Genomic DNA, 27,744 nt, shown 5'->3' with positions numbered 1-27,744 from the left:
AGGTGCAAGCTGCTGCGATGAGGAGGAGGGCGACAGGCCGACCTTTGTGCTGGCCGAGGAGAACCCGGGCCTCCCCGGGGCGGGGGGCGCGAGGGCGACCGTGCCCGCGCAACAGGTGCCATTGGGCAGTGGGCCGCTGGGTGTCCCGCCGCAGGGTGCACCGCAGCAGGGGGCGGGCGCGGGCGTGCCCATTGGTGGGGGAGAGGCCGCACCCGTCAGCGGTGTCGCGGCCGCTGCGGCTGACGCTGCGCCAGTCGAGCCCATGGCTGATCTGAGGGTTTCGGAACAGACGAGGATGTGGCAGAGATGAAGGGGAGGGAGAGGGAGGCGGTGGTCTAGGCGAGCGGAGCGAGCCGAGCGATAGCGAGGTGAGCGAACGCTGGGCAACCGCTGGGCGACCGCTGGGCGTGTTGAGCGAATGTTGAGCGTTGAGGGCCTCGCGTGGCTAGGAGGTGAGCGAGACGATTGGAGTCTGTGTTGTATCAGTTTCTGACGGCGATCTAATATTAGTGTTTTCCAAGTGTCCCCGATTATATAGTGTTCAACCATTCTGATGCTATGCTGTGCTTTGTGTAACGTCCTCGGCGAAGGGTTCAGAGAGACTTGGCCTCGGGCCTGAGCTCTCAGACCTCGTGACAGCCCTCGTCTCGATGCCCACTGCCCGCGTTGCCGGATGGCTCGGAGCCGTGCTGGTGCGCATGGTGCGGTGCAGGATGGCATGTCGTCGTCGAGGCGCACCCAAGTCGAGCAGTCCGTCGGGTAGGTGTACGCTGTACTTGGCTGGGATAACAAGACAGGACCACGGCCTGCGGCGTTCTGAAGAGCTCGTTGGCCGCTCACAGTATCATGGTTCCGTGCCGGCATTGCTGACTGCTGACCCAGGGGGGGCATGGACCTAAAGTTGGACGGCTGCTCTGAACGGGGCTCGGCAGATACAGCGGGCATGGAGGGCATGGAGCGACCTGAGGTGACCTGAGGTGGCTCATGGAAGGCTTTTACAGGACACGAGTGCATGAGGCTACAGTATGATGCCGTTGTGAACTTGGCAGCGGGCGAAAGATTCGCTGCCTGCATTTGTATTTGAATGTGAAGGGAATACAGTACAGTAAGAGTATTTAGGTTCACGACTGGGCGGTCAGGGGAGAGCAAGGGTGTTGACGCAAGAGGGAAATGATCGTGTAGTAAGTAAAGGATTGACGAGCGAGGGGCGCAGGTAGCGCGAATGGAGCATGAGAAAGCGTTCTCAAGGTGTTGAACTCGTACCATACTGCGTACGGTTGGCCTAGCCGAGCGCAGCGTAGACCTCGTCCCAGAACAGATGTTCGCCCCCTCCATGCTTTGGGGCCAGGTCAACCAGAAGGTTGTACACGAGGGACCCGTTGAGCGTGGTAGCGTACGAGCACAAAAGGTACGCGAGGACTTCGCGCGCTGGCGAGATCGGATCGGCGGGTGGCGAGCATGCGGAGAGCGTCACTAGTCCGAGAACGACCTTGGAGAAGCGAGGACGGGCGATGGCAGAAACATGGCGCACAGCTTGGCAAAGCTCGCGAGAAGGCTCGCACATGCCGAGCGTAGGGGTCTGCTCGACGTCCTTGAAGAACTCTTGGGCTGCCTGCTGCCTCCGTCAGCGCCATGAGAGTCAGAGTACGTACGTGGTGCGTGTGGGCGAGAGCATCGCTGGTTGACTTCTAATCTACTACAGCCGATGCGCGAGCCAGGCGGGCGTTCCCCAGCCGCATACCGTCCACAAGGATTAGCGGGCCGTGGTATGTGGTGCCTGCCGTCCTGGCGCACGTCTCCCTCTCAACTTCCTCGAGGAAATCCTCCATGGACTGGATGAGATCTATCGCCCCTTCGTAACCCTCCGTCGGATCCCTGATCTTCTCTTCTTGTCGCTCATGCGACAGTCAGAGGTTTCTTAGCTCTTCCTCCGCCGTGATACGGAGAGCCTGCTCGGTCTTGAAGGCCTGCTCCATCTCGCGGACACGGTTAGAAGCGTTCTTGCTGTGGTCGTCCATCTTGTCGGCCATCTGGGACTTCAAAGGTGAGAGTTGGGTTGTGACTTGTTAAGATGGCTTGTTCGTGTTGAGCGGCAGGTGTTTGGACCGGCAGTCGGCGCAGTATGCGTGACCCGAGCATGACATACCAGCCAATAGCTGCAGCTATGAATCAACTCTGAGCTAGCGTCTCTAGTGCCCAAGCTGCTGCGCTGCCTGAGCTGCTCTGTATAGTATATATAGTTGTGCGCTTTGCCACTCGCTCTCATCGTTTCTCGTCTTTCGCCCCTCCTGGTCGATCAGATCATCGGCATCGTACTTCAACAGCACCTATCATCCAGACTCCTCTTTGCAGATGATAAGCAACGCCGTCCTCACGTCAAACCCCAACGAGGTACCGGGGCCCGTGCAGCGCAGGCACCTGGAGTTCTCGCCTGGAAGCGGGCGCACATCAGTGACTGCGCCAGCTGCGCCACGGGCCAGTCCCTCGACCGAGGCCTCTCGCAGTGATGAGGATTCCCCGTACCCTCCCAGTGATACGTCAAGGTTGCCACCGACATCCTCTGCGGCATCTCCCTCAGCGTCGATGATCAACACCTGTCCCCATGCAGACTTGCTGGCAAGCGAAATCTTCGACACTACGACCCCGTCACAGGCTGTGTCCCACTCCCAGCCGCTACCGCGACCTGCGCAGCCCAGATCACACGACGACTCACGCCCGCACGCCTTCCCTGTAGGCAGCCTGATCATTCACGAAGCATGCGATAACTGCGCTTTCGCACAGTCTCAGCTCGACTCGTATGCAAGGGGCACAGCAACGATCGCCAGCATGAGAGAATTGCAGGTGCGTTACGATGACTTGCTGGAGCGCTCTGAGGATCTGCGCAGTAAGTACGCAGTCCTGCACACTCGGGCGAAGCGTGTTCAGGAGCGATTCCAGAAACTGGCTGCGCAGGCTAAGGCGAGGAGGCACGTGTGAGAGGTTGCGGAGGATTTGTGATGAACTGAGCGAACTGTGCGCGCCGGCGCCGCACACGATATCTAGTTGTTTCCGCCGTAGTTACTCCTGATGCATTGTCAAGTACACTCCACAACACCTTGGAACCGACTGCTCATTCGGCTCCTGACTTTCGATCTCAGTGAGCTTGTATTGGCTTGTGAAGGAGGAGAGAGCTTGGCTGAGCTTGGTGTGTGCTGCTTCGAGCTGGTTCTTCTCGTGGCGCACATTAGCTAATGCCTGGGTCAGCGCGGCAATCGGCTCAGTCGGTTTTTAGTGGCCAAGATAAGTCCGGGGACGCGACGGGTGGGTGCTTGTAATAGGCAAGTGAATGAGAAAGGGTCAGAATGTTATCAACAACTGGATGGCTTTGGCTTACTAGCGGCGTGGCGCTAATGACGGTAGCATTCGCAGTGAAGTCAGCCATCGAAGGGTCCTTGACTCATGTTTACTCACTATGCTGTTAACGTGTTAACCATTGACCAATCTGCTCTCCTTTGGAACGGACCCTTCACTCGTGTGTTCATGGTCCGGGATCGCCACGCTCTCCGCTTGTCTCAGCAGCGGCGATTTCAACCCGCTCTCAGATTACCGCCCTCCTTTTCAAAGTCCTCTCTTCCAATGAAGAGCGATACTCCTAAGCCATTCAAGCGCCAGCGAGAGGTGCAGGAATCAGAACCAGGTGAGCTTCTGGTGAGACCCTTGCAGAAGCGGAAGCGTAGCTCAACATGTGCGTCTGCGGGCTTGATGGGTGGCTGCGCGCCGGCGCCCTCTCCAACGTCACCACCCACCAGCGAGAAAAGCCCCTCAGCACCGCAATCCTTCTGCCCTAGGGCGACTCTAATCGTGCGTGACTTCCTAAACTCGCCATCGTCATTGCTCTCGCCAAATCCTCCCAACTCGGCCTCACCCTCGCCACCCGTATCCCCGGGCCCCCCTTCGACCTGCCCCTCCGCAGCCCCTGACGGCTCCCCCTGTGCGAACTGTGTCTTCTGGCAATCCCAGGCCGAGTCCTCCGCGCGGAACAAGCAGATCCTATCAAGTGCACGAGAAATAATGTCCGAATGCAGGCTTATGCACGCCGGCGCGAGGCGGATGTGTGTCGAAACAGCCGTCATGAAGATCCGCACTGAGCATGTGCATGAGCGTGTTCAGAAACTGGTGGGAAAGGCTGGGGCAGCAAAGTACATCCGCGAGGTGGCTGAGGAGCTAGAGCCGGGGCTGAAGGTTGGGGACGCTTGTGAGTTCTTCCAAGGGGTGGAGAGAGAGGAGGGTAACTGAACTGGCGATGACGGAGACGGAGGAAAGGTCAAATGCATCTGGATCGGATCTCTTGAAGGTATGAGAAGGTCAAAAGGTGCAAGCTGCTGCAGAAGTTGGAGCGGTAACTTACGCCCAGCTGTTAGAAGATCGCGAGAGCCGCTGTAGACTTGCTTTCTCCCCCTGCAGCCTCCGTACGTTGAAGTCGGCAGATCTAAGCTGCTCTTCTGACACCGCAATATCTCTCCGGAGCCGCTTGTTCTCGGCGATGATAGGGCTCAAGCCAAAGGTGAGACGCAAGTTGTGAACTGCGAAGGAGCGTAGAGCAGGTGTGAGGCGTGGGGAGGAGTAATGATGATCTGATGCGTATGTGTCGTAAAGTCCGAGGGCGACCTTGATCCGTAACCAGAACTTGTCTACTGGCGGATTTTGCGTTCCGCCGGTGCGGAACATAGTGGCCCTGCTCCCAAGTTGGCCAATCAGACAGCAGAACAGTCTGTGAATACTGCAGTAGGGGACTTTTCGACACTAATGCTGGAACTCGATGTTCGATTCCTACCCAAGTCCCCTAAGTTCTGTTTTTTGCTGAAGCTCTTTCTGCACTGCTGCACACGCGCATGCATAGTAGCATTGATTTTTAGTGTGCGCAATGAGTTTGATTCCAATGGCCTGTGATTCTCAAATTGTTAGCTGTTCTGGATTCGGGAAAACAATCAGAAAATGGCGGGAAAACAGGCGTTTTCTTAAGGTTATTCCACTTGGGAAAGTGAGTGCGCCCTACGTGGTAATGCCTCAGATGCTACATCCTCCCCGTAACAGGACCAGGGGGAGGCAGGGGAGGCGAGGGGGCAAGGAGGCAAGGGGAGAACTGCGTTCATGAGTGTGGCACCTCGCTGCTGAAAGCAATTACCTCAGTCCCACAGTCCCTATTCCTCTTCGGCGATTGTTCTCACTGCTCCTTGCCACGGTTCTGATTCAGCACTCCATCAGGGGCTCTAACATTAGTAAGACTATTCAGCATGTCAGTGGAGGCAGTAGCGGCCACCAATGCCTGTGGGTGGTCGACGGCGGGACGTAGGGGGACGTAGGGGGACGTAGGGGGACGTAGGATCGTTCGAAAATCACAGTGCTGGTGAAGAAGCCGGCGGGGGTTGCAGTTCTTCTGACTTCGGTCTGTGTGAAGTGAAATGGTGAGCCGTTGTTGCTCGGTGCTGTGATATCGTCATATCGCTTACGTTCTGACAAGATCAATTACAGCGTCCGGGGCATCGCGCCTTCTACAATGTACTATCAAGCATCCTACATTCTAATGTCCTGGTTGGATATCTCTCCTCGGCAATGTCAGGTTACCACTCAGCGCATGGGTCGCTGGTTCTCGACGGCGATGAGACGCTTGGTGCCCACGATACAGTCGATGCCCATGTCGCTCACGCCGCGCATGTCGCCCACGCCGCGCATGTCGCCCACGCCGCGCATGCCGCTCACGCCGCCCACGTTGCTCACGTCGTTCTCGACGGTCACGACCGTCACGACCGTAACGTTAACCTCGCCCACGTCCCATCAGGATGCCGGTCCCACCGGTCGCTCGACTTTGCGCGCCTACCCGGCCGCTGTGGCTCAAAGTCAGGCATGGTGACCATGGGAATATCACCCAGTTGATCAGTGGAAGGAGCACACTGGTCTCTGTCTGCACTCGCTGGGAGTTCTGTCAATTGAAATATACGCGGAGACTGAGGGTAAGGATACTCACCTGCGGAGGTCAGGTCGGCGTCAGGCGCAGTGTCAACGAGCCTGAGCAACCTCTCCCCATCCAAACTTCGCAGCGACGGAGGGATCCATCCCAGGTCCGTCACTCGATGCGCAGTTCCATTCGCAGACTCGGCATCTTCGGCTGAAATAGGAATACAAGACGCTACGCGGGCGGGTAGACAATCTATTAGCACATCGAGACTGGCTGTGCTGGTCGCAAGATCGTCCGCATTGTCGAGGAGACCCTCGACAACGTCGCAGAGCTCGTTCATCCCAGTTCCCCGGCGCAAGCACGACAGGAGGAACTCCAGCGCTGCCCTCGCTGCGGGAGCGTCAGTCACTAAGCAGCAATCGGCAAGGGTGCGGATCACATGCGACAGACCTGGGTGCGCGTGCGCGTTGCGCTGCGCCGCCGCATCTTGAAGTGCGTCTTGAGCTCGTCGTGACAACGGCCGCCTTGGCCCCATGTCGCGCATGAGATCCTTGAACCTTTCAAGCTTCTGCTCAACGCTGTTAGCGCCCAGTACCCAGATGACGTGGCAATTTTCAAACTTACATCTGCGTTCGTGATCTCCTTTGGCCGCTAGTCCAAAGATGCGGACTGAAGCCCGCTCTGCCGCAGCTTCATCATACCCGTCTCCATCGCCTTTTGGGCGGCGATGGGCAGGACGTCGTCAAGAAGACGGTGGAGACTTGCCTGCCGGGTGCCTAGTACGTAGTACTTGGCGTGCGTTTGGGCTTGCGTAACCGCTGTCTCCCTCCATCTGCGACGTGCATCGTCACGCTCAATCGCTAGGCGAGCGCACTCCCGCTTCAGGCTCGCATTCGCCTCCTGCAGCTGCCCCACGTTAGCGTGCGCGGTTCTGAGCTGCTCTCCGAGCACAGAGATGTCTCGGAGCAGACGCTTGTTCTCGGCGAGAATGGCGCGGAAAGAATCGCGCATGCTGATTGTACGGGCGTGGGGAGGGTTGCCAGAGCGAATTCGCAGGGCTCGGGTAAGCTTGATGCTGAGTGGCGGCAGGTCGGGGCACGGCGGGCGTACAGACACAAGGAACCGAGAGTGTGAGCTTTAGTCGTGCATTGTGCATCAACAACAGACATAAAGCGCGCCATGCGCCATGTAGTGTCGGTCGGCACTTGGTACTGTGATGCTTCCGTCGGACCGTCGTGCTTAGTGTGTCACACTAGTCCACTGCGGAGGATCCCACCCAAACATTACATCTCTCTCTCCCACCTCTTCTCTCGCTTTCAACTGTCCTGCTCCCTTTCTCACTCTATTCCGACCACCCCACGAACTACTCATTTCTGGCTCAAAGCTCTCAACCTCGCCGTCCATTTCCGCCACTCGTTTGTCCCTCGCGCCACTCTAGTTCTTCTGAGCGGCACTGTCGCCTCTCGCCTTCCCTCATTCCTTGGCATACACACCCTGGTGATCTCGGTCAGAAACACGCAGATGACGATCTCGCGCCGGCGCATGACCTCGGGCGTGAAGCGCAAGCAAGGCGGTGAACCCTGCAGTCACACCCTATTCGCCACCCACCAAGCGTCGCTTGTGCCGCGCACCTCCGTCCAGCAAGTCCAGCCACTACCGCTCGCGCTCGACCTCATCAACCTCTTCTTCCACAGCTTCGTCATCTCGCTTTTCTTCCTCCAGACGCAGCGCCAGGCACCGCGCCTCGCCCGCGTACCCCGGCCACGTTCCCTATGACGAAAACAGCCCCCAGTGGCAATTCGTTCAACGCCTTATCGCGGAGGGAGAGGAGCTGAACCGATCGGTGCGCGAAGGCTCAAGGAGGCAGGCGGAACTGGAAGTGCGAATGAAAGAGGCCGAACTGGAGTACGCGCAGATGAGCGCGTCCTACGACCGCATGATCGCATCTTATGACCGCATGAAGCAGGAGGCGGACCGAATGCTGGACGAGTGCCGTCAAATCGACACACTGCTGCTGCCACCGGTCCCCTCCTTCCCCCTCAGCCAAGCTCCCGTCGAGAACACGTCTTCTTCCCCTCGACACGACGCCAACTACAACAACCGAGACTCTGTCCCCAGCTCGCCGCAGCCGAGTAGGCGACGTCGCGTCGACTACAGGAGCATGTGGGACCAGACCGCCCTGTCGCAGGTTCGGCCATACCGCACGGACTACAGGAGCATGTTTGATCAGACGGAGCCGTAGATTTTAGAGTGTTATCGTGTTCATCATAGATTTACAATGCATCAGGACATTGCTAAAGACTAGGTCAGAATCGAGCAAGTCGATGTTTGGTTGCCCGCGTCCCCCTCCGTTCGCCACAGGGTACCTCGCTGCCGATAGCGGACACCCCCGCTTTATTCAGCTCACCAACTCATATTCTGCGCCTCGATAACTGTCTCACAGCTGTCCATCCCGGACAAACATGCGGTGGACATACACCTGCATGCAGAGGAAGCCACCACTGGGTGGTGCTTGGGGCACACTCTGGGTGACGGGGGTGGCCGGGTGGCCAGTTCCATGCCCTGGGTTGGCCCCCGACTGGCTGTACCGCAGTTGCACCGTTGCCAGCTGGGTTGTAGGTGAAGGAGAAGGAGTACTTCATTTTGAAGAGTCGCTGAGACGGTGAGACGGTGAGACGGTGAGAGGAAAGCGGGGGGAGGAGAGAGAGATGACAGTTTTGGTCACTGCACGAGGTGGCGCAGGCTGTTGAAAAAGGAGAAAACAGAAAGTCAGGCGCACATTGATTTACAGTACGCGACCGCTGGCGCCGTTGGTGCCACCAGGAACCACCATCGCTGTGGCTGCGGTTGATGGCAGCGCAGCTGACTCGATGGTCAAGGCGTCCTGGATGTTCTGATTCCGGATGCTTGTGAATGCATATGCTTGCTGCTCATCTGTGGTGACATGGCAAGCTCCTGGGCGATCCAGACAAAAAGATAGAGGCATGCATGATAATTCTGACAGTTTTCACCTATTTATCTACGGCCCACTTCCTCTCCCGCCCCCATGGCCAGGCCTCTCTGCCGCATCGATGAGGTACCGTCCCTCGATACGGGCACACTCTCTTTCCATCTCCTCCGCCCTCTTGCGCACATGCTCAGCCTTGGCCGCCAAGAAACTCAGGTCTCGCTGCATCTCCTCCAACTCAGTACGCAGCTTGGCCTTCTCCTCCCGCATCGTCTTTAGCCGCCTCAGTTCCAGCAACTCGTCGAAGAGTTCCCGGGCCGCGGCCCCCCTCCTACCAACGAAGGTGGGCCGCTTGGACGGCCACTGTCCCCCAGCCTCCTCCGGATCGCTGTCTGTCCACCTCTCCTCGTGGGCATACTCCTTGCTGGCGCGCCACTGCCGTGTTCCGTAGTATCCATCGCGCCAGGGCAGCTGCTGTTCCGGATCATCCCTGTATTCTGGGTCGATCCAGGTATCGTGTGGCTTGAACGGCTCGGGCTTGGTCTGGTTCTTGGGCTTGGGCGCGGGCTGAGGCCTGGGCTGCCCGTATACTTGTTGAGCCCAGCTCGCCCTCCCTTCCGCCCCCCAACCCCGGCTGTACTCGCCATACCCGGCCTCGCCATTCTCGGTCGGCTATAGTCCGTAGCGGCATAGTCACCGACACAGGTCTCGCAGTATCGCCCGTCGGGCCTGTTGATCGCAGCCCGGTCCCAGACCCACTGCGGGTTCCACCAGGACAGGCGTTGGCGCGTCCACCCCATCCCTGGGTCTGCTGGCTCGCCGTCGCTGTCCCACGCATGCTGCCTAGGTTGCTGGAAGTAGACACCCTCCCCGAAGTTGTTGGTGGCGTGCAGGTCGCGCGGGTTGGTGGGTGGCGACGGTGGTGACGGCGCTCTGCGTGGCGGCGGTGGCGAGCTTGGTGATGGGGCTCTGGAGGTTGGTGCCCAGCCTGGAGGAAGGCGCGGACCGATGAGAGGCGGCGAGAGCGTGTTGATCATCGACGCGGCGGAGGCAGAGGAGCGCTCAGATGAGGGTGGCGACACAGTGCGGCGCTTGGCCGGTGGCGACCTCATGTCCCACTGGTTGCCGTATTTGCGCTTGCTGGTACTGAGGCTGGAGAGGGACATTGCCGCCGTGCTGAACAAGGCGGTAAAGTCTTGGGGTTTTGACGAGAGGAGGAGGAGTACGTTATGCGGACCGGCCGCAAGAGGAGTGGCGAGAAGAGCAAAATAAGGAGAGAGGGCTAGAAGCAAAAGATATGAGTCGACCGCGACCGAGAGCCGCGGTGGTGGCTAGCGCACTAACTTTGCAGCCGTCGTCGTTACCCTCGACTCCGTGGTCGTCACCTGACACTCTCTTGGTGGCGAATCATCGCTCGTTTCGCTCTGGTCTCACTCGGTACGCATTATATCATCACATCATAACATCATACAGTAATATTACACTTTAGTGTCCATGTTTGAGCAACCCCTTGCCCGTGAAAGCGCTCGGGGTGTTGTGCACATCGAGCAAGGTCTGTTCCGGCCGTCGCTGGGCCATGCTCTTACTTCGTCCAAGGTTCTTCGTCTTGGGCGCCATCGCGGCTGGGTTGCCCGTTCCAATGGTGAACGAGCGACTGCTGTACACCGCCGTGTGGAGCTTGTAGCCCGTGCTCTCGTCTGAGGCGATCGTGAAGAGGAACTCGTCGGGGCGTTCAAAGGAGGCGGAAGGTTCGAGACGCTTGATCGCGAACACGAACGGCTGCGGCGCGCCGTAAGATTGCTGGGGACGGTAGACGTCGCTGAACAGCGTGTTCAGCTGCACCTCGTCCTTGCCCTTGTCGTTCCTGCTGAGGAAGACTTGTCCGCCCCGCGTCTCCAGCCAGCGCTTGCTCCACTTGCCGGGCTTGACTTCGAGCTGGCACCACCCGCCCACGAAGGGCGCCGACTCGGGCACTTGCCGCGCGAGAGTGAGCGCAGACTCGCGAATAGCGAGGCAGTTGGCCGCAGAAGCGTCCCAGCCCTTGACGAGCGAGGCGATGTTCTCGTAATCGCGGACCTGGCGCTCAAGCCCGCGCTCCGTGAACACCTCGCACACGACCCAGGCAGCGTTCGCGGTCGGAGCCGGGAGCTTGCCCTTCAGCTGAGACAGGATTTCGCGCGCAATCGTGTCGTGGTACACGTCGATGCTGATTTGGCGGATCTCGTCGGCGACAACGATGCAGCGGACGGGCTGGGCTCGTCCCCGGGGAAGAGGCGGGACATCACCGGACGGCGGAGGGTGGCGCGCGCCGATACTGTGCGATCGCTGACGGGAACGGTGCTGAGCCGCCGAGGTGCCCGACGCCGGGCGCGATTGTCCTTGAGACGGCGCCTGGCTGTGGCTCGAACTGGCGTGGTTTCCGTGGTCAGAGGGGTTCGGAAGCGGACGTGCGCTGCTCGGCCTGCTAGGACGAGAGCTCATCGTTGTGGCACGAGAGAGGGCGGGGGAAGGCGATTGGTCCGACGAGCGGTGGGGCCGGCGCAGGCTGCGCTGCGAGCGGAGAGGAGCCGCAAGGCCGCCGTTCGCGCTCGAGATGGCGACATTCTCCAGCCTTCCAGCAAGAACATCAGCGGGCACGCCACCCTCGCCGTTCCAGTGCGCCGCGGGACGAAGAGTGCCGTCCGAGTGCTGGTTCTGCTTGTGGGAGCGAAGCTGGCGCTCACGCTCGGCGCGGCGGGCCTCGCGGCGAGCGAGAGACCGAGCCCGCCTCTCCTGTTGCTGCTGCGCGGCCGCGGGATGCAGCTGCGATAACGGCGTCTCGTCCTGCTCGTTCTCGGACGAGGACGTGTCCATGTCGTCGATCCACTGTTCCGGGCCAGAACGCACACGCTGGCGGGGCTCGTTCGACTCGCGACGCGATCGCGAAGCCCCAGCTCCGGGAGAGGGCATGCCGGAGCCCAAGCGCTGATAAGCTTCGCGGTGCTCGTGCCTTCCCTCGGATGTGTGGCGGTGCGGCTCGCGCCGGCTGCTCGATCGCTGAGGAAGTTGAACACCTAATCCGTGACTGGGCTCGGGCTCAGCGGCGGCGTGGGGGTTGAAGCCTTTGCGCTGGAGTGAGTAGTCGACGGCCATCCTCTTCAGCTTGTTGGGAGTGGTGGCGAGGTCGGGGTCGCACGCTGTGCACGAGCTGGGCTGAGAGGGGATGTCGATGGGGAAAGCGTAATCCTCCGAGGAATGCAGGCGCGGTGAGTTTTCGACCTCAGGGAAGGGAACGGCTGGAACTGCTCTCCCAGGGCTCTGCTGCGAGGTGGATGCGACCTGGGGGGCCTTGTACGAGAAGGCGGAGCCGGGGTGGGAGAGGCCGAAGGGGTCGCAGAAGGAGGCGTCGTCTGCGGCAGGACCGAGGGGATGGATGGGCTGGAGGGTGTTGGGGTTGATGTCGAGCTGGTCGTAGAGCTGCTGGAACGAGTTTGCCGACTCTGGGCGGGGAGGAATGTCGTCCTGGTGGTGGTCGCGTGAGTCGGGGTGGTCGCGATCCTTGAGGATGGGGTGAGCGGCGAACGAGTCCGGGTGGGTGTTGGGGTGCGGGGTGCGGAGCTCGAGGGAGGAGCCAGAGACGGAGGCCGAGTGGCGGGGGGCGAGGTCGTTGTCGATGTCTTCGTCTGACGAGTTGTTTGAATGGCGATCGGATGAGATGTGGTGGTGGTGGATCACGTCGCGGTCGCGGTTCAGGCTGGGTCCAGGGAAGGGCACATGGTCTTGGCGCGGAGATCCACCCACACCTCCGTCGATCACACCGCCCGTCACACCTGAAACGCTGCCACTACTGCTGCCGCGCGGAGGGCCCACTATCCGCGACTGCTCAATTGCTTGAGCCTCTTGTTCCGACCCCTGCACAGCCGTCGCTGGCAGATGCTGTTGCTGGGACGCAGGCTCGAGTCGCTCAAGCTCGTCTACAAACGTCGTAGGCGGCGCCGGGAACGCCCGTGACACCTTTGCAATCTCACCTCGTGTGACGCTGCCACAACGGGACCTGGGCTCCTCGTCCTCGCTGGGCGGCACGTCAAAGCTGTCGTAGAACACTGGAGTCTCCTCGGCCGCGTTCGCCTTCTCCTCCACTTCCGTGTCTGTGATATGCAGCGGTGATCGGCTCGGCGTCGGCCTAGGCGAGGGAACATCGGAAGCCGCGGAGGGCACAGTGGGCACGGGGCTGTTCACGATCGTGTGCGTCGGCAGGTCGGGGGTGGGCGGCTGCTTGCTGTCCCTGTCCTTGTCCTTGGAGAAGAACATGGCCATGGAGCTGGGACGCGAGCTGCTCGCAAAGCTCTTGCTCTTGTACAGTCGTGGCATGAGGGACCTCATGGAGGGCGAGTTCAGTCCAGGCGTCCAGGGGCGGGGCACGTCCTCGTCCAACGTCAGCATCGAGTCACGCGTACTGTCCCGTGCAGAGGTTCGGGTCGACGTGCGGCTCATGACGCGGCTGAGGGGGCGGCGGGGCGGTTCGAAAGCAGAAGCGAACGGGTCGGTCTCGAGCGCCTCGTCGGGGTCGATGAGGTTGAAGGAGCGCGTAGACTTGCCCGCCGCCCCGCCCAGAGTGCTGGCCGAGAAAGAGGGATACTTGGCGTCCAGGGCTGCGAGGTGCGCCGCGAGCTCGTCTCCAGCTGGGCCCGAAGAGGGGAGGCCAGAGATCGTCGCAAAGTTTCCGGTCTGGGCCGAGTTTGTCGAATGTCCCGTAGCGACAGGCGACATGGGCGCCGCGCCAGTAGTTCCAGGCGCCATGGGGAAGATGGCGCTGGCAGCGATAGGGTTCGCGACCGGGCTCGAGATACGGCCAAGTGTAGCGGCAGGATTGGCGGGGGTCGCGCGACCACCAGCGGCCTGCTGGCTGGTACTCGTGGGTGGCTTGCGCACTTGGACGGCAGCTCGGGAACTGGCGGTGGAGACGAGAGCTCAAGTCCGTCATAGTTCTCGTGCAGCCCATGGGCCGACTTGCTCCGCCACAGACGCTCCACGTTGCGCTTGATGAACGACTTGGGGCGGTCCTTCTCCTCCTTCTTGGGCTGGGTGGTGATGCTGAGTCGGTTCGAGGCGGGAGCCTGTGCTTGAGGCGGCGCGCGGGGCACAGGGACCGCCTGAGTCGGCGTTGGCGTCGGCATCGGCACTGGTTGAGGCATGGTCCGTGTCGGTGTCGGGCTAGGAGACGGAAGGGGCTGTGGTTGCTGTCGAGGAGTCGTGATAGACGACGCTGACGGACGCGGGCTATGCGCACTTGGCGACGCAGCGTGTACTCGCGCCTCAGCGGCGAGCGCCTTCAGACTCGAGCTACTGCTGCTCGTCGGAATCACGCTCACGTTGACGTGGTCCGCCTTCGTGCTCGCGCTCGCCTTGAGGTCCTTCTTCCCATCGCCCGCAGTGCCGGGGAGCGATCCACGGGAGTTGGTCTTCTGCGAGCGGATAGAGAGCGTGCTCTCGAGAGCGGCCGGGATCTGGGGAACGGCCGGAACGACGTCGGGGAAGTCATTGAAGCCGCCCTTACTCGTCGACTTGCGGCGAAGACGGCCCATGCTGATCCGCTGCTTGAGGCTGAGGTCGTTGCTCGCCACGCTTGCCGCGCTAACGGTCGAGTGCTGAGACGAGATGCTGTGCATCGAGGCCGTGTGCTGGTGCTTTCCAGGGTGAGGCTGGGGACATGAGCTGATGCTCGTCGAGGGCGACATACGCCCACTATGCCGGTTTCCACTGCCACCGCGCACCGGGTTGTCGCCGGCGAGCACCTCCTGCTGCTCGTTAGCGGGAGGGCTCTCGCGGCGCTCGGCGACGCTCTTCCGCGACCACGGCCAGGGGCTCTCGACACTCAATGGGGAAATGATGCTGTCCATCTTTGAGCGGGAGCCGCGGTGCGAGTGGCCCCCATTGCTCTTGGAGGACTTGACGCTCCGCCGGTCCCCCGCCGTACTGTTGCTAAGGCGCTGGCGCCAGCTCATCCTCTGCTCCTCCTCGTCCGAGTCGTCGGACCACAGCCCGTTCTGGGAGTACAGGCCCGTAGCGGGCGTGCCCGTCTCGTGCGCGAACTCGAGCGCCGCAAGCTCTTCGGTCGAAGCTGCTGCTGATGGCGCGTGGGACGGCGCAGGCGTCAGGTCCGGGAAAGAGGCTTGTGCTGCTGTCCGCGGCGTAGTTCCTGCTGACGGTGGGGCCGACTCGGTGATCGTCGCAAGGTTCGAGGCAGACGTCTGCGGAGTCGTGTACGGAACGAACTGCTGCGTGCCGTGCTGAGAACCGTACGGGTGTGGAGGCTGCGAGGGCGACTGGGCGTGCTGGGGAGGCTGGGGAGGCTGGGGAAGCGGTGGTCGCGGGTGCTTCGCTGGTTGAGACAGCTGAGAGTTTTGAAGTTGCTGTTGCTGAGGATATTGCGAGTGAGAATGTGTCGGGACGTGGCCGTGAGAGGACCCAAAGCCCGCAGGCGAAGGCTGCACCATGGTCGTCATGGTGAGGTCGTGGTGAGTCTCCAACCGGGAGGACCTGTCGAGGCACCGAAGTTTGTAATAAGGAGAACGGCGGGGTGAGGTGAGCGGGGTGAGCGGGGTGAGCGGGGTGCGCCGGGTGCACCAGGTGACGGATACGGGCCTACGGGTGTGTAAGAGACTTGAAGCAACCGGTAGCGAGTGGTGAGTCGAGAAATCGCAGTACCTGGAGAACCTAGAGCAAGCCAGACTTGCCGACGGGGCGAAGTCTATCGGCTGTAGAGTTCAGGCTGCGTTTTGGGCGCGTCTGTCAATCAGTCACTTCTGGTCGAGTGGTCGTTGTGGGCGATCGTGTGTGCAAGCGGACAGTGGTGGTGACGAGGGCCGGGTCGACAGTCGAACTAAGGGGTCGGCCAGGAATGGGCAGGTGAAAGAGGGGGGACCGGGCAGCCGGACAGGGGGACGTTTATGAGTTAAGTTAAAATCCAAACGAAAGAAAATCAAGAACGGGGCCGAGCAAGGATGTCAAGTGGTCGAAAGAGGGACGGACGGTCAACAAGAAGCAGTTGTTACGCACCGTTCCTATATCCATGATGGCATGCTGCCTCGCACGCAAACTGTAAGGCTGCAGCGCCTGCAGACTCTCCGCTCAGCCGAGGCTTGACGCCAGGAGCGACAAGCCAGGACGAGGTCAGGTCCGCAGGTCACTGTTCGAGCTGTCAGAAGTCTACCGAACGATCAGTCTGGGGTACCTGGGAGCGACGTCGGGGACTCGGGTCGTGCTCCAGTCTGTCACTGGACTCGAATCCTCTTCGATCCTAGGTAATCCTGTGGTGCTAAGGATAGCATCCTGGGCATGATCCTGCGCGATCCTGGACGAGCCCTGTCTTTCCTGAAGGCACGCCAGCATGTTTACGTCTTTTAGCCTTAGCCCCTTAAGCATCTGCGTCCCCCGCGTCCCTTGCTTGCGAGCTGTCTGCATGGCTGCTTGCCATGGCTGCACTGACCCCTGTGGTCCGGTGACAGCGGCCCCTGGCGAACGCATTTCAGCTCCCAGGCATGCATTCTGGCCACACTGTGCATGGTGCAGTGGTGGAGCCCTGTCTCGCCTCAGCCAAGGTGGGTGGGAAGTAGATAGCGTGACTGTGCGGTAACCCGCCGAGTGCGACAGCGACAGAGGCTACGCCAGCTCAGATGAAACGCGCGACCTCTCTCACTACCCTCGCCAAGCTCCACGGATACATCTGTCTAGCGCGCACAAGGCTCTGACTGCGAGCGCTCCAAATGTAGCACCTTCCATAACTTCATTTCAGTCGACCCTCGGCATGAAGGAGCTGAATGTGGGCGTATTTGGGTATTGGCGTTCGGGCACCATTCAACCCCGAGCGCCCGCAAAATCAGGCTCGTCGCGTCGAGGTCAAGTGGTCAGCGATCAATTCATCTTAGACGCAGCGTTATGCCGCACGCTGTGGTATGTGGGCGATCACTGCGGCTCGCGCGGAGCGTACTATACGCGCTATGCGAGGCGCGCAGCGCGCTTGTCTTTGCTTTTCCGCACTTGGCTCCAACGTCTCCAGATGTTTGCCCACATCTGGCTCACCATTCTCGGGGTATGCCTCGTCATCACTGTACAGGGCTCGACGCCGCGCGCCGAGCGCCACCACACAGAAGCTTGCAGAAGAGGTCCAGCGCCAATGCGCCGAGCGCCTGCCAGCCGCAATAAACAAACCACCGAAGCTTCTGAATGCTCTACGCCGGTTTGGCGCAGGCTGGTACATGCCGGAGGCTGAGCCGGCGCTTCGGCTTGCTCGATCTTCATACCAGAATGCAATTTGGAGGGCGCCTCACGAGGCTTCATGGCGGCTAAGATTGCAGGTTTGCCTCAGGTGACTGACTGATCACTGAATGAGATTCGCCTGAGCCCTGCGTTGCGCCAGGAAACCAAGGTTTGCGGGGAGCAACCCAGTTTGCCTCGCCGAAACCTGGAGAAACCTGGATCGGTTGTGCGCACCTGAAGGGGGGTCTGTGGGACGGGTGCGGCGCCGCGTCCTGGCGCGACAGACCCTCAAACGCACAGACGGCTGCTGTAAACAGAGCATGGTTTGTTATTGTTCTCGGTGCGAGCTTACTGTTCATTGTCTGACGTGTGGATGCGACATGTCTGAGCTCGTCGGCGTACGCATGCGGCGGAGTATCCCGAGCTTCGTTGAGCGGAAGCCGGAGGCTGAGTTGCGCTACGCCGCGATCGCCGCAGATGTTCCATCCGGAAGACCCGCGATGCTGGGCCGAGGAACCTTGTTTTACGATTCATTCATGTGAATAGGCAGCAGAAACGAAAGTCAAACGGCATTGAACGGAGAACACGGAAAGCCTGAAGTCTGAACAGGCCGAATGCAGGCGTAGAAACGAGAACACAGCGTAGCGATTCGTCGAGAAGAGACTGGGGTACACGAATCTGAGACAGCACTGCGCGTAAAGGAATAACGACGAGAGATTGAGGTCGTGATAAGGCGTATCCGCCGTTTCGAATGACAGCCCGCTGGTCCCCCGTTAAACCCCCCGCAGTCTGTCCGCCTGTCCGCCAGACCCGAACGTCTGAGAGTCAGTGGATCCAGTCTCAGAACAAGGTTGCGTCAGCACGATAAGAGGTGCGCGAGTGCGCGCGTGCATGCGAATGCGAGGCGCGCCTTGTATCATCTTGCTCACCTGTGTCGCCTGAATCTCACGAATCATGCACCTGGGCATTCGCTCCATCACCACAGTCCCAACTGCGTACCGCGTACCCGACGTGCCAGACTAAGTCGTCTTGGAGATGGACTTGACGGCGGCCTCGAGCTTCCTCTTCTTCTCGAGCACGTAGAAGCGGTTCTGGCATGCCTGCTCGTCAGCAACACGCAGCACGGTGCGTCGTCCAGCTCGTCTTTGTCTGCCAGCCTCCAAGCTCTGCATGCCGTCCGACCGTTCCTCGTCCCTCGCTGGTTCCTCGACCTCTGGACCTCACACATCATCAGCGGGTGCTGCGCCGTGCTCTTCACCGCAGCGTCGCGCTGGATTTCTAGCTTCCATCCAGATTGGCACCCGAGGAACTGGAGACAGCTGGGGAACAAGAGTACGCCAGCCCATATGCTGTGCAGCTGGGCTGCTGGTCAGCGCTCGTCGTCTGGGCAGGCCCGGCTCGCAGGACCAAACAAGCATAGCGCCGGGCCTGGTTGCCGGGCGTCGTCGGCTGCGCCTCGCCAGCGACTGCAGCCTTCCAGCGCTGGCCCCAGGTCAGGGTCGTAGATAGCATCCTGGATCCAAACCTTGCTCAGACAATCTGGACGCCTCTGCTGTAAAGCCTTCCCCGGGTCTTCTGGCCCCAGGTACCGTCAGCTCTCGGGAATGTGAGCCTGGTGCGGGGACACCCACACCCGACGGGTGCAAGCGATTGTGGATGCAAAACGTCGGCTCAACGCCGGCTCGGGCTCGACGAACAGACGGGCACTGATGATGTGTTGGTCCTGCGCTAGCAGACAGTTTACCAGATGCTCCACGCCAGCTCTCGGCAGTTGGCGTGAGCACTAACGGCACCCCCCGACGCGCTAGACCGCGAAACTGGCTCGGACGCTGCGGGCCCGATCCTCCATCTGTTGCGCTCACGGCTTCCGAAAAGGCTCCCTGGGTGTAAGGGCTCGGGATCTGCGTATTGTCGAGCGGGACAGCAGCGGCTGCAGATGCAGGTGACCATGTCGTAACACGCCGTAAGGAGCCCTTGCGCTCCTGACGCATGAAACGCTCATTCCACCTGTTCTCGTCCTAATTTGTTTTCCTCGAAACGTCCAGAAACTCCTTGCTCTGCGTGCTCTTGCGCTCGGCAGGCCCAACTTACACCAAGCGTGAACTAGCAAGGAGGCAGCCTGGAACCTGCGTGAGGCAAGGCGGTCGCTTCTGATGGAACAGACAGCGATTAGGTTCAGAACGGCCAGAAAACTTTGGATGCGCCTTGCTAGCCTTGCTGAAGCGAGCAAGAACAGCACCGACACCAAATCGGCCTCCGACGATCGCTCGTGCCGCTCACCCGCTCCCACCAGCGTCCCATGTGTCCCATGTTCCACTGTCACACCGTCCGCGCAAGACCGCACTGCTCGACCAATGCGGCGGCGCTTCCCCTGCATCCGCAATGTCGCTGACTGGCACCCGCGCAAAAGCGGGCTAGTAGACGCAGCTAATCGCAACCCGAGCATGTGGAAACAGTCTCAGCATGCTCTGCACGCAGCGGCACCCCCGCACCCCGCTAGACACCCCGTGCACCCCGCGTGCTGGCCTGAGGGGGCGAGAGTGCGACGCCGTGTTCCAGACAGCTTACGACCAGTGATAAGCAGCGCAAATGAGGGTGAGCGAGGGGAAACGAGTGCGCTGCGCGTGCGCAGGAGCCGCTCCCCCCACGCGTTGAGTTCCAGCGAGCCGCAGCACACGCCTCGTGGAAACCGTCTGCAATATGAAGGGCCGAAGACTGCGGCGTCGTGCACCATCTTTGCTTCGGCCCTCCACTGCATCCGGGGGTCTTTCGGCAACATCGCGTGCTGGCTTGCTACTTCGAGCTTCGCCTGGCCGTCTCAGGCGGACCGAGCGCCGCCCGCTGCAGATCGACTCTGATCCACCTGCCTCGCGACAAGGTCGGCTGGAGCAGCTCGACTCCTCAAACGGAAACGGGGTTCTTCTTCATTGCCTGCAATTTTGGCACATAACCGGGGGGGGGGGAAGAGCGACAACACGCAGCAGTTCACGAACAGCAAGGGCCACATTCGGGCCGTCGATCTGTGGAACGCGCCACGAGTTTCGATGGCGTTTCTGGAACATCTCCTCATGAACAGGTCTCAGTCGAAAGGGTGGTGCATGAGCCACGCGGCTTGGCCGGAGAACGAATGTCCGCAACTGACCACTCGACGGTCTACCGAGCGGCCGGAGGACGAGGGAAGGAGTGCCAGGTCCCTTAGGCATCCAGCGACCACGCGGCCGCATCTACCGAAACGCTGACCTCACAACACACTCACAGCAGGAGGCCGGCAGACAACACTATACTCACCTTGGCATCCCTCCCGACGCCGGCGGAGACAGCGTTCCAGTCAATCTTAGCGGCACGGGGGAAGATGGCCTGGAACAGGGCCCAGTCCTCGTCACCCGACCACTTGGCGCCAGTCGCAGCCGTCGCTGTGGACGCGGCAGCCTTAGTCTTGCCCTTGCCCTTTCCCTTGGTGGTCTTGCGCTTGGGCTTCTCGTCCAGGTCAAGGTCAGGCTTGACGTCCTCGTCGTCCAGTTCGTCAAAGTCGAGGTCGAGGTCGGGCTTCTCTTCGCTAACCTCGCTTCCGCCCTCGCTCGGCTCGCGGCTGGAGATGGAAGCGTAGGGCTTCGCAGCCTTTGATGCGGCGCGTGCAGGTCGTGAGCGCGTGGGAGGCATGGTGGTCGATCTTGGTGGGTTCTGTTGACGGAGGTGAGAGGGTGGCTTGGGAAAGGAGGCGGGGTGGGAGACGTGACAATACAGACACAGATGCCTGGGAATGATCAAAGTTGCATGCCTTGTGCTGCGCAGTGCAGTGCGCTGGACTGGGAGCAGCGGGGGCGAGAGTGCAGAAGCAGGGGCGAGGAGTGAGGAGTGAGTGCAGACTGCGCCTTGTGTGTATGTTGTGGAGAAGTGGGACCGACTTGGCGTACTGGCGTGGCGATCATGGACGCCCGCGTTGATGAGCTTCTGACACAAACTGTGCAATGTACCTGTAACGTTTCATTGAGGCTCACCACAGCTGTGCGCTCCCATCAGCAATACAGCAAGTCAGCTGTCCACGACAAGTAGATCTTTTCCCATTCACACGCGTTACTAACGCCAGCGCCTCATGAAGAGGTCCCAGTGTTCGGTCGAATGGCTCCACGAACGCCACATGATAATGGTGGCACCGCTAACGCGTCACGCTCTGGAATGTCTGCGCAACTTCTTCGGTGCAGAGTCGCTTCAAGCTTCACGCGTCACTGAGGGTGTCTGTATGAATGCTCCTAGGGCTGCGGTGCGCCTTTGTTTACATCGGTGCATGCTGTCGTTCTCGGCATTCAAAGTCAGCGCTCGGCGTTAGATAACATCTACCGGAACATTTGCCTGCACTTCCCACTCAGTCTGCACAGATAAGAGGGCTGCACCGCTGTCATCTCCCTGCACAGTGGCGCGACTCCTGCATGCCTCTTGCGTACAAAAGCCATTGGCTGAGCCCCTCAACTGCATAAGTCACCTCCCGTCAAGCTCACAAGTCGCACAGCGTCAGATTTGAGTGGGGACGTGTGAAGCTTTGCCGGGATACAGTCGCTCGCGGGCATGGAGACTTCCATTCCATGCAGTTGTCACTGTGCACCAGTGCAATGCCTGAAAGCAGCCGTGTCCATATTCACCCCGCGTCTGCAAACTAACTTGCAAATGGACTCAGTGACGGGCTGCCCAGCGGTTAGCGGACTCTTCTTCCTGTCACCTTGCCCTCGGCAGACCTCGGCCGCCATCACACCGATGCCTCTCCTGGCCCTCATAAGGCCCAAGCATCGGATCAAGTCACCCATAAGTGTCTGGGTCCCGGGGGCGGGCAAACAGTGAAAGCACAGCGAACGGTCAGAGACCGCTGTCGGCCAGAAAGAGATAGTGCCATATCCGTCCATATCACAGGCTAAAGGTGGACGCTCTGAGCCAGCCGATCTTCATCGCTCATCGCTCTCATCCCCCATAGAAGTCATCAGTAGCTCATGTCAGTCATTGTAGAGACAGATCACCCCTTAATACATGGCTCTACTTGATCTCCGGCCTCGGCAGCGTGCTCAGTTTCTCCCAACACCTCCTGAGTTCCTCCTCGCTAAGCCTCAGTCCCATCTCCTCTACGAGCCACTTCCTCGCATCCTCCTCCGAGTCCATGACAGCGACCTGGTCCGGCCTTCCGGGGCTGCGTTTCTTGACCACCCTTCCTCCGACCGTAACCCTGTCGTCGTCGCCATTCCACGTTGCGCACATGAGGTTTGTGACAAAGTTGCTCTTCGGATACGTGCACACCCACCAGTTGAACGCCTCAATGTCCGCGTGCACAGCCCCGGGGCGCGTGAGGCCGTACTGCGGCATCCAGTTGCCTTCGAACTCGCTCTCAACAATGAGATGAACGTCCTCGCCGACTTTGGCTGCGCCGATTTTCTCCACCACGTCGTGTGTTGCGGGTACGACGCGGAGGGTCTGCCACTCGTTTTTCTGCGGCTCGGGGCCCGAGCTGATGCACAGGGGCGTCTTGGGCGTCGTGGCCCCGAATCCCGGGTCGAAGATGTACGTGCTGTCGTCCGGGAAGGTGACGAGGGTGACTTGATGTGTCTGCGCGAGCGCCCTTTCGTTCGTGCCCACGTACACGCGCGCCATCTGACGCTCCGCCGCGAAGCCTATATCGGCCAGCGCAGGCTGGCACAGCTGGTGGTGCTCCATGCAGTAGCCGCCCCGGCCGGAGGCGAACTTGGCGTAGATCTCCTCCGTGTCCACGCTCACTGGGATGCCGCTGAAGGGCGTCACGTTCTCGAACGGGAAGGCGCGCAGGTGCGCGTGCAGGATTGTTGTGAGCGCGGCCAGGTCGAGCTTTGCGGGGCGCTCGAGGCCGAGCAGGTTCAGGTAGCGGTCGCCCAGGGACATGGCGGTGCTGCTAGAAGAGGTGTGGATGAGGGGTTGGGAGGATGCAGAGCCAGAGTTTCTTGGCCGATGAGTCATGACGATGGTCTCGAGGTGACTGACGGTGGGCCGGGCATCGGTTACGAGCGGGCCGGAGATCACGCGGGGGAGCCGAGATCTTGTCAGGCACCTATTAATTATCACCCATATCACCACGCGACAATCATCGATTCAAGCATCAGATCAGTAATCGAAATGACAACTATGCAACAATGGTAGAAACACTGCTCATCACATGCATCAATGGAGGGGGAGCCTAGTGTCCTCCAGGAGGGCCGAACACGCCGTAGCTGCCCTGCGGGAAGCCCTGGAAGCGCCTGTCTAGGCCGGGAGGGAAGTCAGGCGCCTGCTGCTGCTGCTGCGGCCCTGGAGACAGCGCACTGCCTCCGGGCGGTGCCCCGATTGGGCTGAGTCCACCGCCAGGCAAGCCCGGCACGCTCGGTGCAGACGGGCTCGGGAAGCGGTTACCCATGCCGCCGAGGCTGCCGACGCCACCGACGGGCGGAACGCCGGGCACAACGGGGCTGAGTGCGGGGCCGCCGCCCCACGAGTTGTTCTGCCAGATGTTCGGTGGCGCAGTCGACCACCGGCCGGCGCCGGGTGCCGACATCTTCCAGCCCGACGAGTTGCTGCGGCGCGCGGGCTGGACAATCTCGTCGTCGTCGCCGAGCGCGGCCGAGCCCAGAACCTGTCCGGGCGGAGGCGGCGAGGGCGCACGACCGGTGCCGACGGGGCTAGGACCACCAGTGGGAGGTCCAGCAGGAGCGCCGGGGGCGGCGGAGCTTCCTGGAATCGAGATGCCGGGAGGGTCGAAAGAGCCCGAGGGCACGCGGCTGCCGATGGGTCCAGGGGGTCCGATGGGGTCGGCAGGTCCGAAGAACTCGTGATCGTCGCCGAACAGCGAAGGCTGCGAAGACAAGCGCTGGCCGATGGGAGGAGGCGCCGGCGCACCAGGAGCGCGGAAGGGATCCTCGGTGGACAGGCTGCGGGAAGATGGCTTGGAGGCGGGGAATCCGACGGGGCGGCCAGCATCAAACTGGTCAAAGCTCTCACCAAAGCGAGACGTCGAGGGCGAAGCATTCAGAGGCCCGCCGTGAATCATGCCACCGTTGCCCTGTGGGCCAGGGAACACAGGCGACTGCGAGGGGTACGACGGTCGTCCGTAGGTCGGGTAGGGCGCAGGAGGGCGGGAGCCGTAGCTTGCCATGGGGACCGGCTGGCTGCCAGGCGCCGAGTAAAAGCCTTGAGGGGTCTTGGGAGGGGCGCTGCGGACGGGAGGTCCACGGCCGGCACCGGGAGTCGGCGGCGAGGAGAGGAGGCCAGGAGGAGTGGGTCCGTTGCGTCCAGCAGGTGTCGCAGGAGTCGTGCTGGCCTTGCCAGCCTGAGGAGGACGAACAGACGCAGCAGCAGTCTTCTCGCGGGCGGCCTTCGCGCTCTTCTCGGCCGCCGCCTTATCGGCAGCGGCCTTCTCGCGAGCAGCCTGCTGGGCAGCAAGAATCTTCTTCTGCTCAGCGGCGTCACGCTCGCGACGGGCGGCCTCCTCACGACGCTGCTTCTCCTGTCGCTCCTCCTCAAGCTTGGCTTGCCTCTCCTTCTCGGCCCTCTCGCGGGCCTCCTTGGCGGCACGCTCCTTCTCGGCGCGCTCTTTGGCGATGCGCTCCTTCTCCTCCTTTTCACGGCGTTCCTTCTCCTTCGCCTCGCGCTCGCGAGCTTCGCGCTCCTTACGGGCCTTCTCTTCGCGTTCGCGTGTCTTGCGAGCGGCCTCTTCCTCGCGGGCGCGTTGCTCTTCCTGGCGCTTCTTGCGTTCAGCCTCCTTGCGAGCAGCCTCTTCCTGGGCTGCACGCTTGACGGCCTCGCGGCGCTGGCGTTCCTCCTCTTGCTTGCGTTGACGCTCGCGAGCATCTTCCTGAGCCTTGAGTTTCGCCAAACGCTGCTCCTCGGCGAGAGCGGCCTCACGGGCTGCGCGCTCCTCGTCCTGTCGCTGCTTCTGGGCGCTGAACGTTAGCTATAAGTGTTCGTCACGACAGCTTACCGCTTCTTGTCCTTCTTCTTCTGGGCTTCCTTAGCCTTCTTCTCCTCCTTGGCACGCTTGCCCTCCTCCTCCATCTCGAGCTCGCGGAGCAGCTGCTCCTCGCGCTGCTTGGCGACGCGCTCGCGATAGGCTTGAAGGACGCGCTGCTCGAACATGCGGGCGGCAAAGATGGCGAACATCCGGCGCCCCTCATTCACGCGCTGCGACTCGGAGATGTCATCATCGTCATCGTCCTCGTCGGTCTCCTCCTGAACATCGTTAATGTCCAGGTTCTGCAGCTCGCGAATGTTGAGCTCCTCGCGGGCGACGCGCTTGACGGCGAGTTGCTCCATCATCTCCAGGAACTTCATGCCGTCGTTCTTCAGTAGATCGTCGGCAACCGTGATAATTCCCTTGATGGTCGCAAGTGAAGATCCGAATCCAAAGAAGTCGTCACCCGTATCGCCCTTCGGGCCGAGCGGCTTGGATCCTCCCTTGCGCAGTGGGAAGTCAACTTCGACATCGTCGCTTGCAATGTCGTCATCGTCCAGATCTTCGTCCTCGTCGTCGTAGTCCTCGTCGTCATACTCGTCGCTGCTATCGAGATTATGCTGATGTGCGGGATTAGGCGCGAGGTGATCGAACTTGAGAAGCTGGCCGCTCGGGTCGAGTTCGACGCTGCCAGGGAACGGCCCGGCGCCCGGTGGAGGCGGACAATCGGGGTGCCTTGTAGAGTTGCGCTGGAGGGCTGTGTACCGCTCCAATTCCTCGTAGTACTGCTCGTACAGCTGGTCGAGCTCCTTCTCGATGTTGACCTTCTTCCTTCCGCAGACTGCGCAACTGCATGAATGACGTTGCTGCTCCTTCATGCGGCGCAGCACGGCGTCCTTCTCGATCTGCAGCAGATCGCGCCGCTCAGCATCACTGAGACCAAGCCAGAACTCCGTAATGTGCTCGCGCTCCTCTGCCGATGCCGTTTGCCACACTTTCGTTGGCGCCTGGCTTGCGGCAGCCTTGCCTTTGCCGACCGACTTGCTTGACGGGGCATGGGCGTGGTGGTGCGTGTGCGCCGATGCAGAGACAGGAGCCTTGCCAGCGGCACGCACAGACCGTGGAACCGGGTTGGCTGTCGGTGCAGGAGCGTGGGTCATGGGTTGCTTGCCGGCTGCGCGAGAACTCGGAGGGGGTTGAGTCGGTACCGGTGTGACTGGAGGGGGTGGGGGGTTGAGAGAAGGTTGTTGCACAGGAGGTTGTGGGGGCACAGGTTGTCGCGGCGGTTGTCGCACGGCCGGGGGTGGCAGCGCAGCCGGGGGAGGGTCGCTGTGGTTCGCACTCGAGGTGTTCTTTTTCTTCTTCTTTTTGTTCTTCTTTTTAGGCGCAGTGTCGCCGTTGGGTTGAACATGGAAGTCGTGCTCCTCCTCAAACTCCTCCTCGTCTTCAAAGTCGTCTTCCTGACCGGCGGCGGCATCAGGGTGTCGGTGGAACCCGAGGTCCTCCGCGATACTCGGCTGAAGATGAGAGGCGCGTCCGTTCACCTGTGATAATAAGTTGGAACCGACGCCCTGGAGCCCCATACCTTGGCTCGCAGCATGCACTATGCGTTGAGCCATGGCGTAGAGGTCCTTTTGAGTCGCCTGCGGATCATTCGACGTGTTGCTGAGCCCATTGAAAGGGATCGCCTCGCGGATGAACTGGCGCACATGGGGCGGCAACGACGACCAGTATGGGTCGTCCTCGCCGTAGGCAGTCTCGCCCATTCTTTTCCAGAGCTCGTTCGCGGTCTCGAGAAGGTCTTCGTGCGTGATGTTGATGGACTGTGACAAGCCACCAAAGGGGCTGCCGTTCGCCTGGGGAACAAGGTTGCGGTCGCCGAAGGCGTACGAGGCAAAGCTGAACTGATCCTGTCGGGGACCAGAGGAGACTAAGCCTGCAGTGGCGGGGTGGAGGTGAGCGTCGGCAGCGTCGTCGTAGTAGTTGAAGCTGGCGGCGTCGGGATATGGTCCTGCGGCGGCAGAGAAGGCCAGCTTGGCGTCGAGTGCAGACGATGGAGCAGAGGCAAAGTCGTCGCTGGCAGCAGCGCCAGCAGCAGCGGAACCCTCTCTGCTAGCAGCGAGGGCCTTTGCAGCCTTCTTGGCCCGCTTCTTGGCCGCCGACTTGGAGATGCCGGTCGTAGCTGCGTTCGCGGCCGGCTGGGAGGACATGCGAGGTGGAGACTGCGGCTTGCGTCAGCAGTGCGACGGTGAAGGGGAAGGGGGGCGCGACAACAGTGCACACGCGCTGCGGGCGCAGCTAACGCGAGCGACAATGGGAGCACAGTCGACGGATCCAACCGACGCAACTGCACGAATCGGGTTTGTAGTGCAATACTGATGGAGGTCGCAATCGACGTGGTCGGAGGGGTGGCGACAGTGTGTTCGCGCAGCTTGGCCAAGACTTACCTAGCTTCACCGTGTGCACCCTCGGGACGTCCGGGGATGTTGCACGGGATCGATCAGTCGAGGCAGACGCACGCCGAGAGGGGAAGTCGAGCGGCAACGGGAGTCGAGGGCCGGCCCTGTGAAGACGAAGGTCGCTGATGCCGACTCGAAGTGGTTGACACAGGGGGGGTGGAGTTGGTTGCGGGGGTCGAGGCTTGCTGATGCAGCCGAAGCGGGGCTGTCGGCGATGCAAGCTGGGTAGTGG

At 61.1% G+C, this 27,744-nt stretch overlaps 8 protein-coding genes across 8 annotated transcripts; 2 read left to right on the top strand and 6 right to left on the bottom strand.

Annotated features, from left to right (window-relative positions):
- Positions 1 to 1,282: 1,282 nt before the first annotated feature.
- Positions 1,283 to 1,564, bottom strand: A1Q1_02396 (uncharacterized protein; the record flags this gene model as incomplete). Its single annotated transcript, XM_014325341.1, has 1 exon — positions 1,283 to 1,564. The coding sequence occupies one exon, from the start codon at positions 1,562 to 1,564 to the stop codon at positions 1,283 to 1,285; it is 282 nt and encodes a 93-aa protein (XP_014180816.1).
- Positions 1,565 to 2,352: 788 nt separating this feature from the next.
- A1Q1_02395 (uncharacterized protein) lies at positions 2,353 to 2,976 on the top strand (the record flags this gene model as incomplete). Its single annotated transcript, XM_014325340.1, has 2 exons — positions 2,353 to 2,730; positions 2,782 to 2,976. 2 exons carry the CDS (start codon positions 2,353 to 2,355, stop codon positions 2,974 to 2,976), a joined length of 573 nt encoding a protein of 190 aa, XP_014180815.1.
- A 462-nt stretch (positions 2,977 to 3,438) lies between these two features.
- Positions 3,439 to 4,275, top strand: A1Q1_02394 (uncharacterized protein; the record flags this gene model as incomplete). Its single annotated transcript, XM_014325339.1, has 1 exon — positions 3,439 to 4,275. The coding sequence occupies one exon, from the start codon at positions 3,439 to 3,441 to the stop codon at positions 4,273 to 4,275; it is 837 nt and encodes a 278-aa protein (XP_014180814.1).
- Positions 4,276 to 5,780: 1,505 nt separating this feature from the next.
- A1Q1_02393 (uncharacterized protein) lies at positions 5,781 to 6,946 on the bottom strand (the record flags this gene model as incomplete). Its single annotated transcript, XM_014325338.1, has 4 exons — positions 5,781 to 5,950; positions 6,005 to 6,325; positions 6,386 to 6,586; positions 6,637 to 6,946. 4 exons carry the CDS (start codon positions 6,944 to 6,946, stop codon positions 5,781 to 5,783), a joined length of 1,002 nt encoding a protein of 333 aa, XP_014180813.1.
- Positions 6,947 to 8,954: 2,008 nt separating this feature from the next.
- A1Q1_02392 (uncharacterized protein) lies at positions 8,955 to 15,367 on the bottom strand (the record flags this gene model as incomplete). The annotated part of the gene is made up of 4 exons (XM_014325337.1): positions 8,955 to 9,472; positions 9,523 to 10,164; positions 10,469 to 13,831; positions 13,888 to 15,367. The coding sequence occupies 4 exons, from the start codon at positions 15,365 to 15,367 to the stop codon at positions 8,955 to 8,957; spliced, it is 6,003 nt and encodes a 2,000-aa protein (XP_014180812.1).
- A 5,005-nt stretch (positions 15,368 to 20,372) lies between these two features.
- A1Q1_02391 (uncharacterized protein) lies at positions 20,373 to 20,780 on the bottom strand (the record flags this gene model as incomplete). Its single annotated transcript, XM_014325336.1, has 1 exon — positions 20,373 to 20,780. One exon carries the CDS (start codon positions 20,778 to 20,780, stop codon positions 20,373 to 20,375), a length of 408 nt encoding a protein of 135 aa, XP_014180811.1.
- A 1,362-nt stretch (positions 20,781 to 22,142) lies between these two features.
- A1Q1_02390 (Arylamine N-acetyltransferase) lies at positions 22,143 to 23,090 on the bottom strand (the record flags this gene model as incomplete). The annotated part of the gene is made up of 1 exon (XM_014325335.1): positions 22,143 to 23,090. One exon carries the CDS (start codon positions 23,088 to 23,090, stop codon positions 22,143 to 22,145), a length of 948 nt encoding a protein of 315 aa, XP_014180810.1.
- Positions 23,091 to 23,307: 217 nt separating this feature from the next.
- On the bottom strand, positions 23,308 to 27,263 carry A1Q1_02389 (uncharacterized protein; the record flags this gene model as incomplete). Its single annotated transcript, XM_014325334.1, has 2 exons — positions 23,308 to 25,045; positions 25,237 to 27,263. 2 exons carry the CDS (start codon positions 27,261 to 27,263, stop codon positions 23,308 to 23,310), a joined length of 3,765 nt encoding a protein of 1,254 aa, XP_014180809.1.
- Positions 27,264 to 27,744: the final 481 nt, after the last annotated feature.

Source organism: Trichosporon asahii (assembly GCF_000293215.1).
Source record: "Trichosporon asahii var. asahii CBS 2479 unplaced genomic scaffold scaffold00050, whole genome shotgun sequence".
Taxonomy (NCBI): domain Eukaryota; kingdom Fungi; phylum Basidiomycota; class Tremellomycetes; order Trichosporonales; family Trichosporonaceae; genus Trichosporon; species Trichosporon asahii.
The sequence above is the reverse complement of the archived record's forward strand: the minus strand, read 5'-3'. Positions and strand labels throughout refer to the sequence as shown.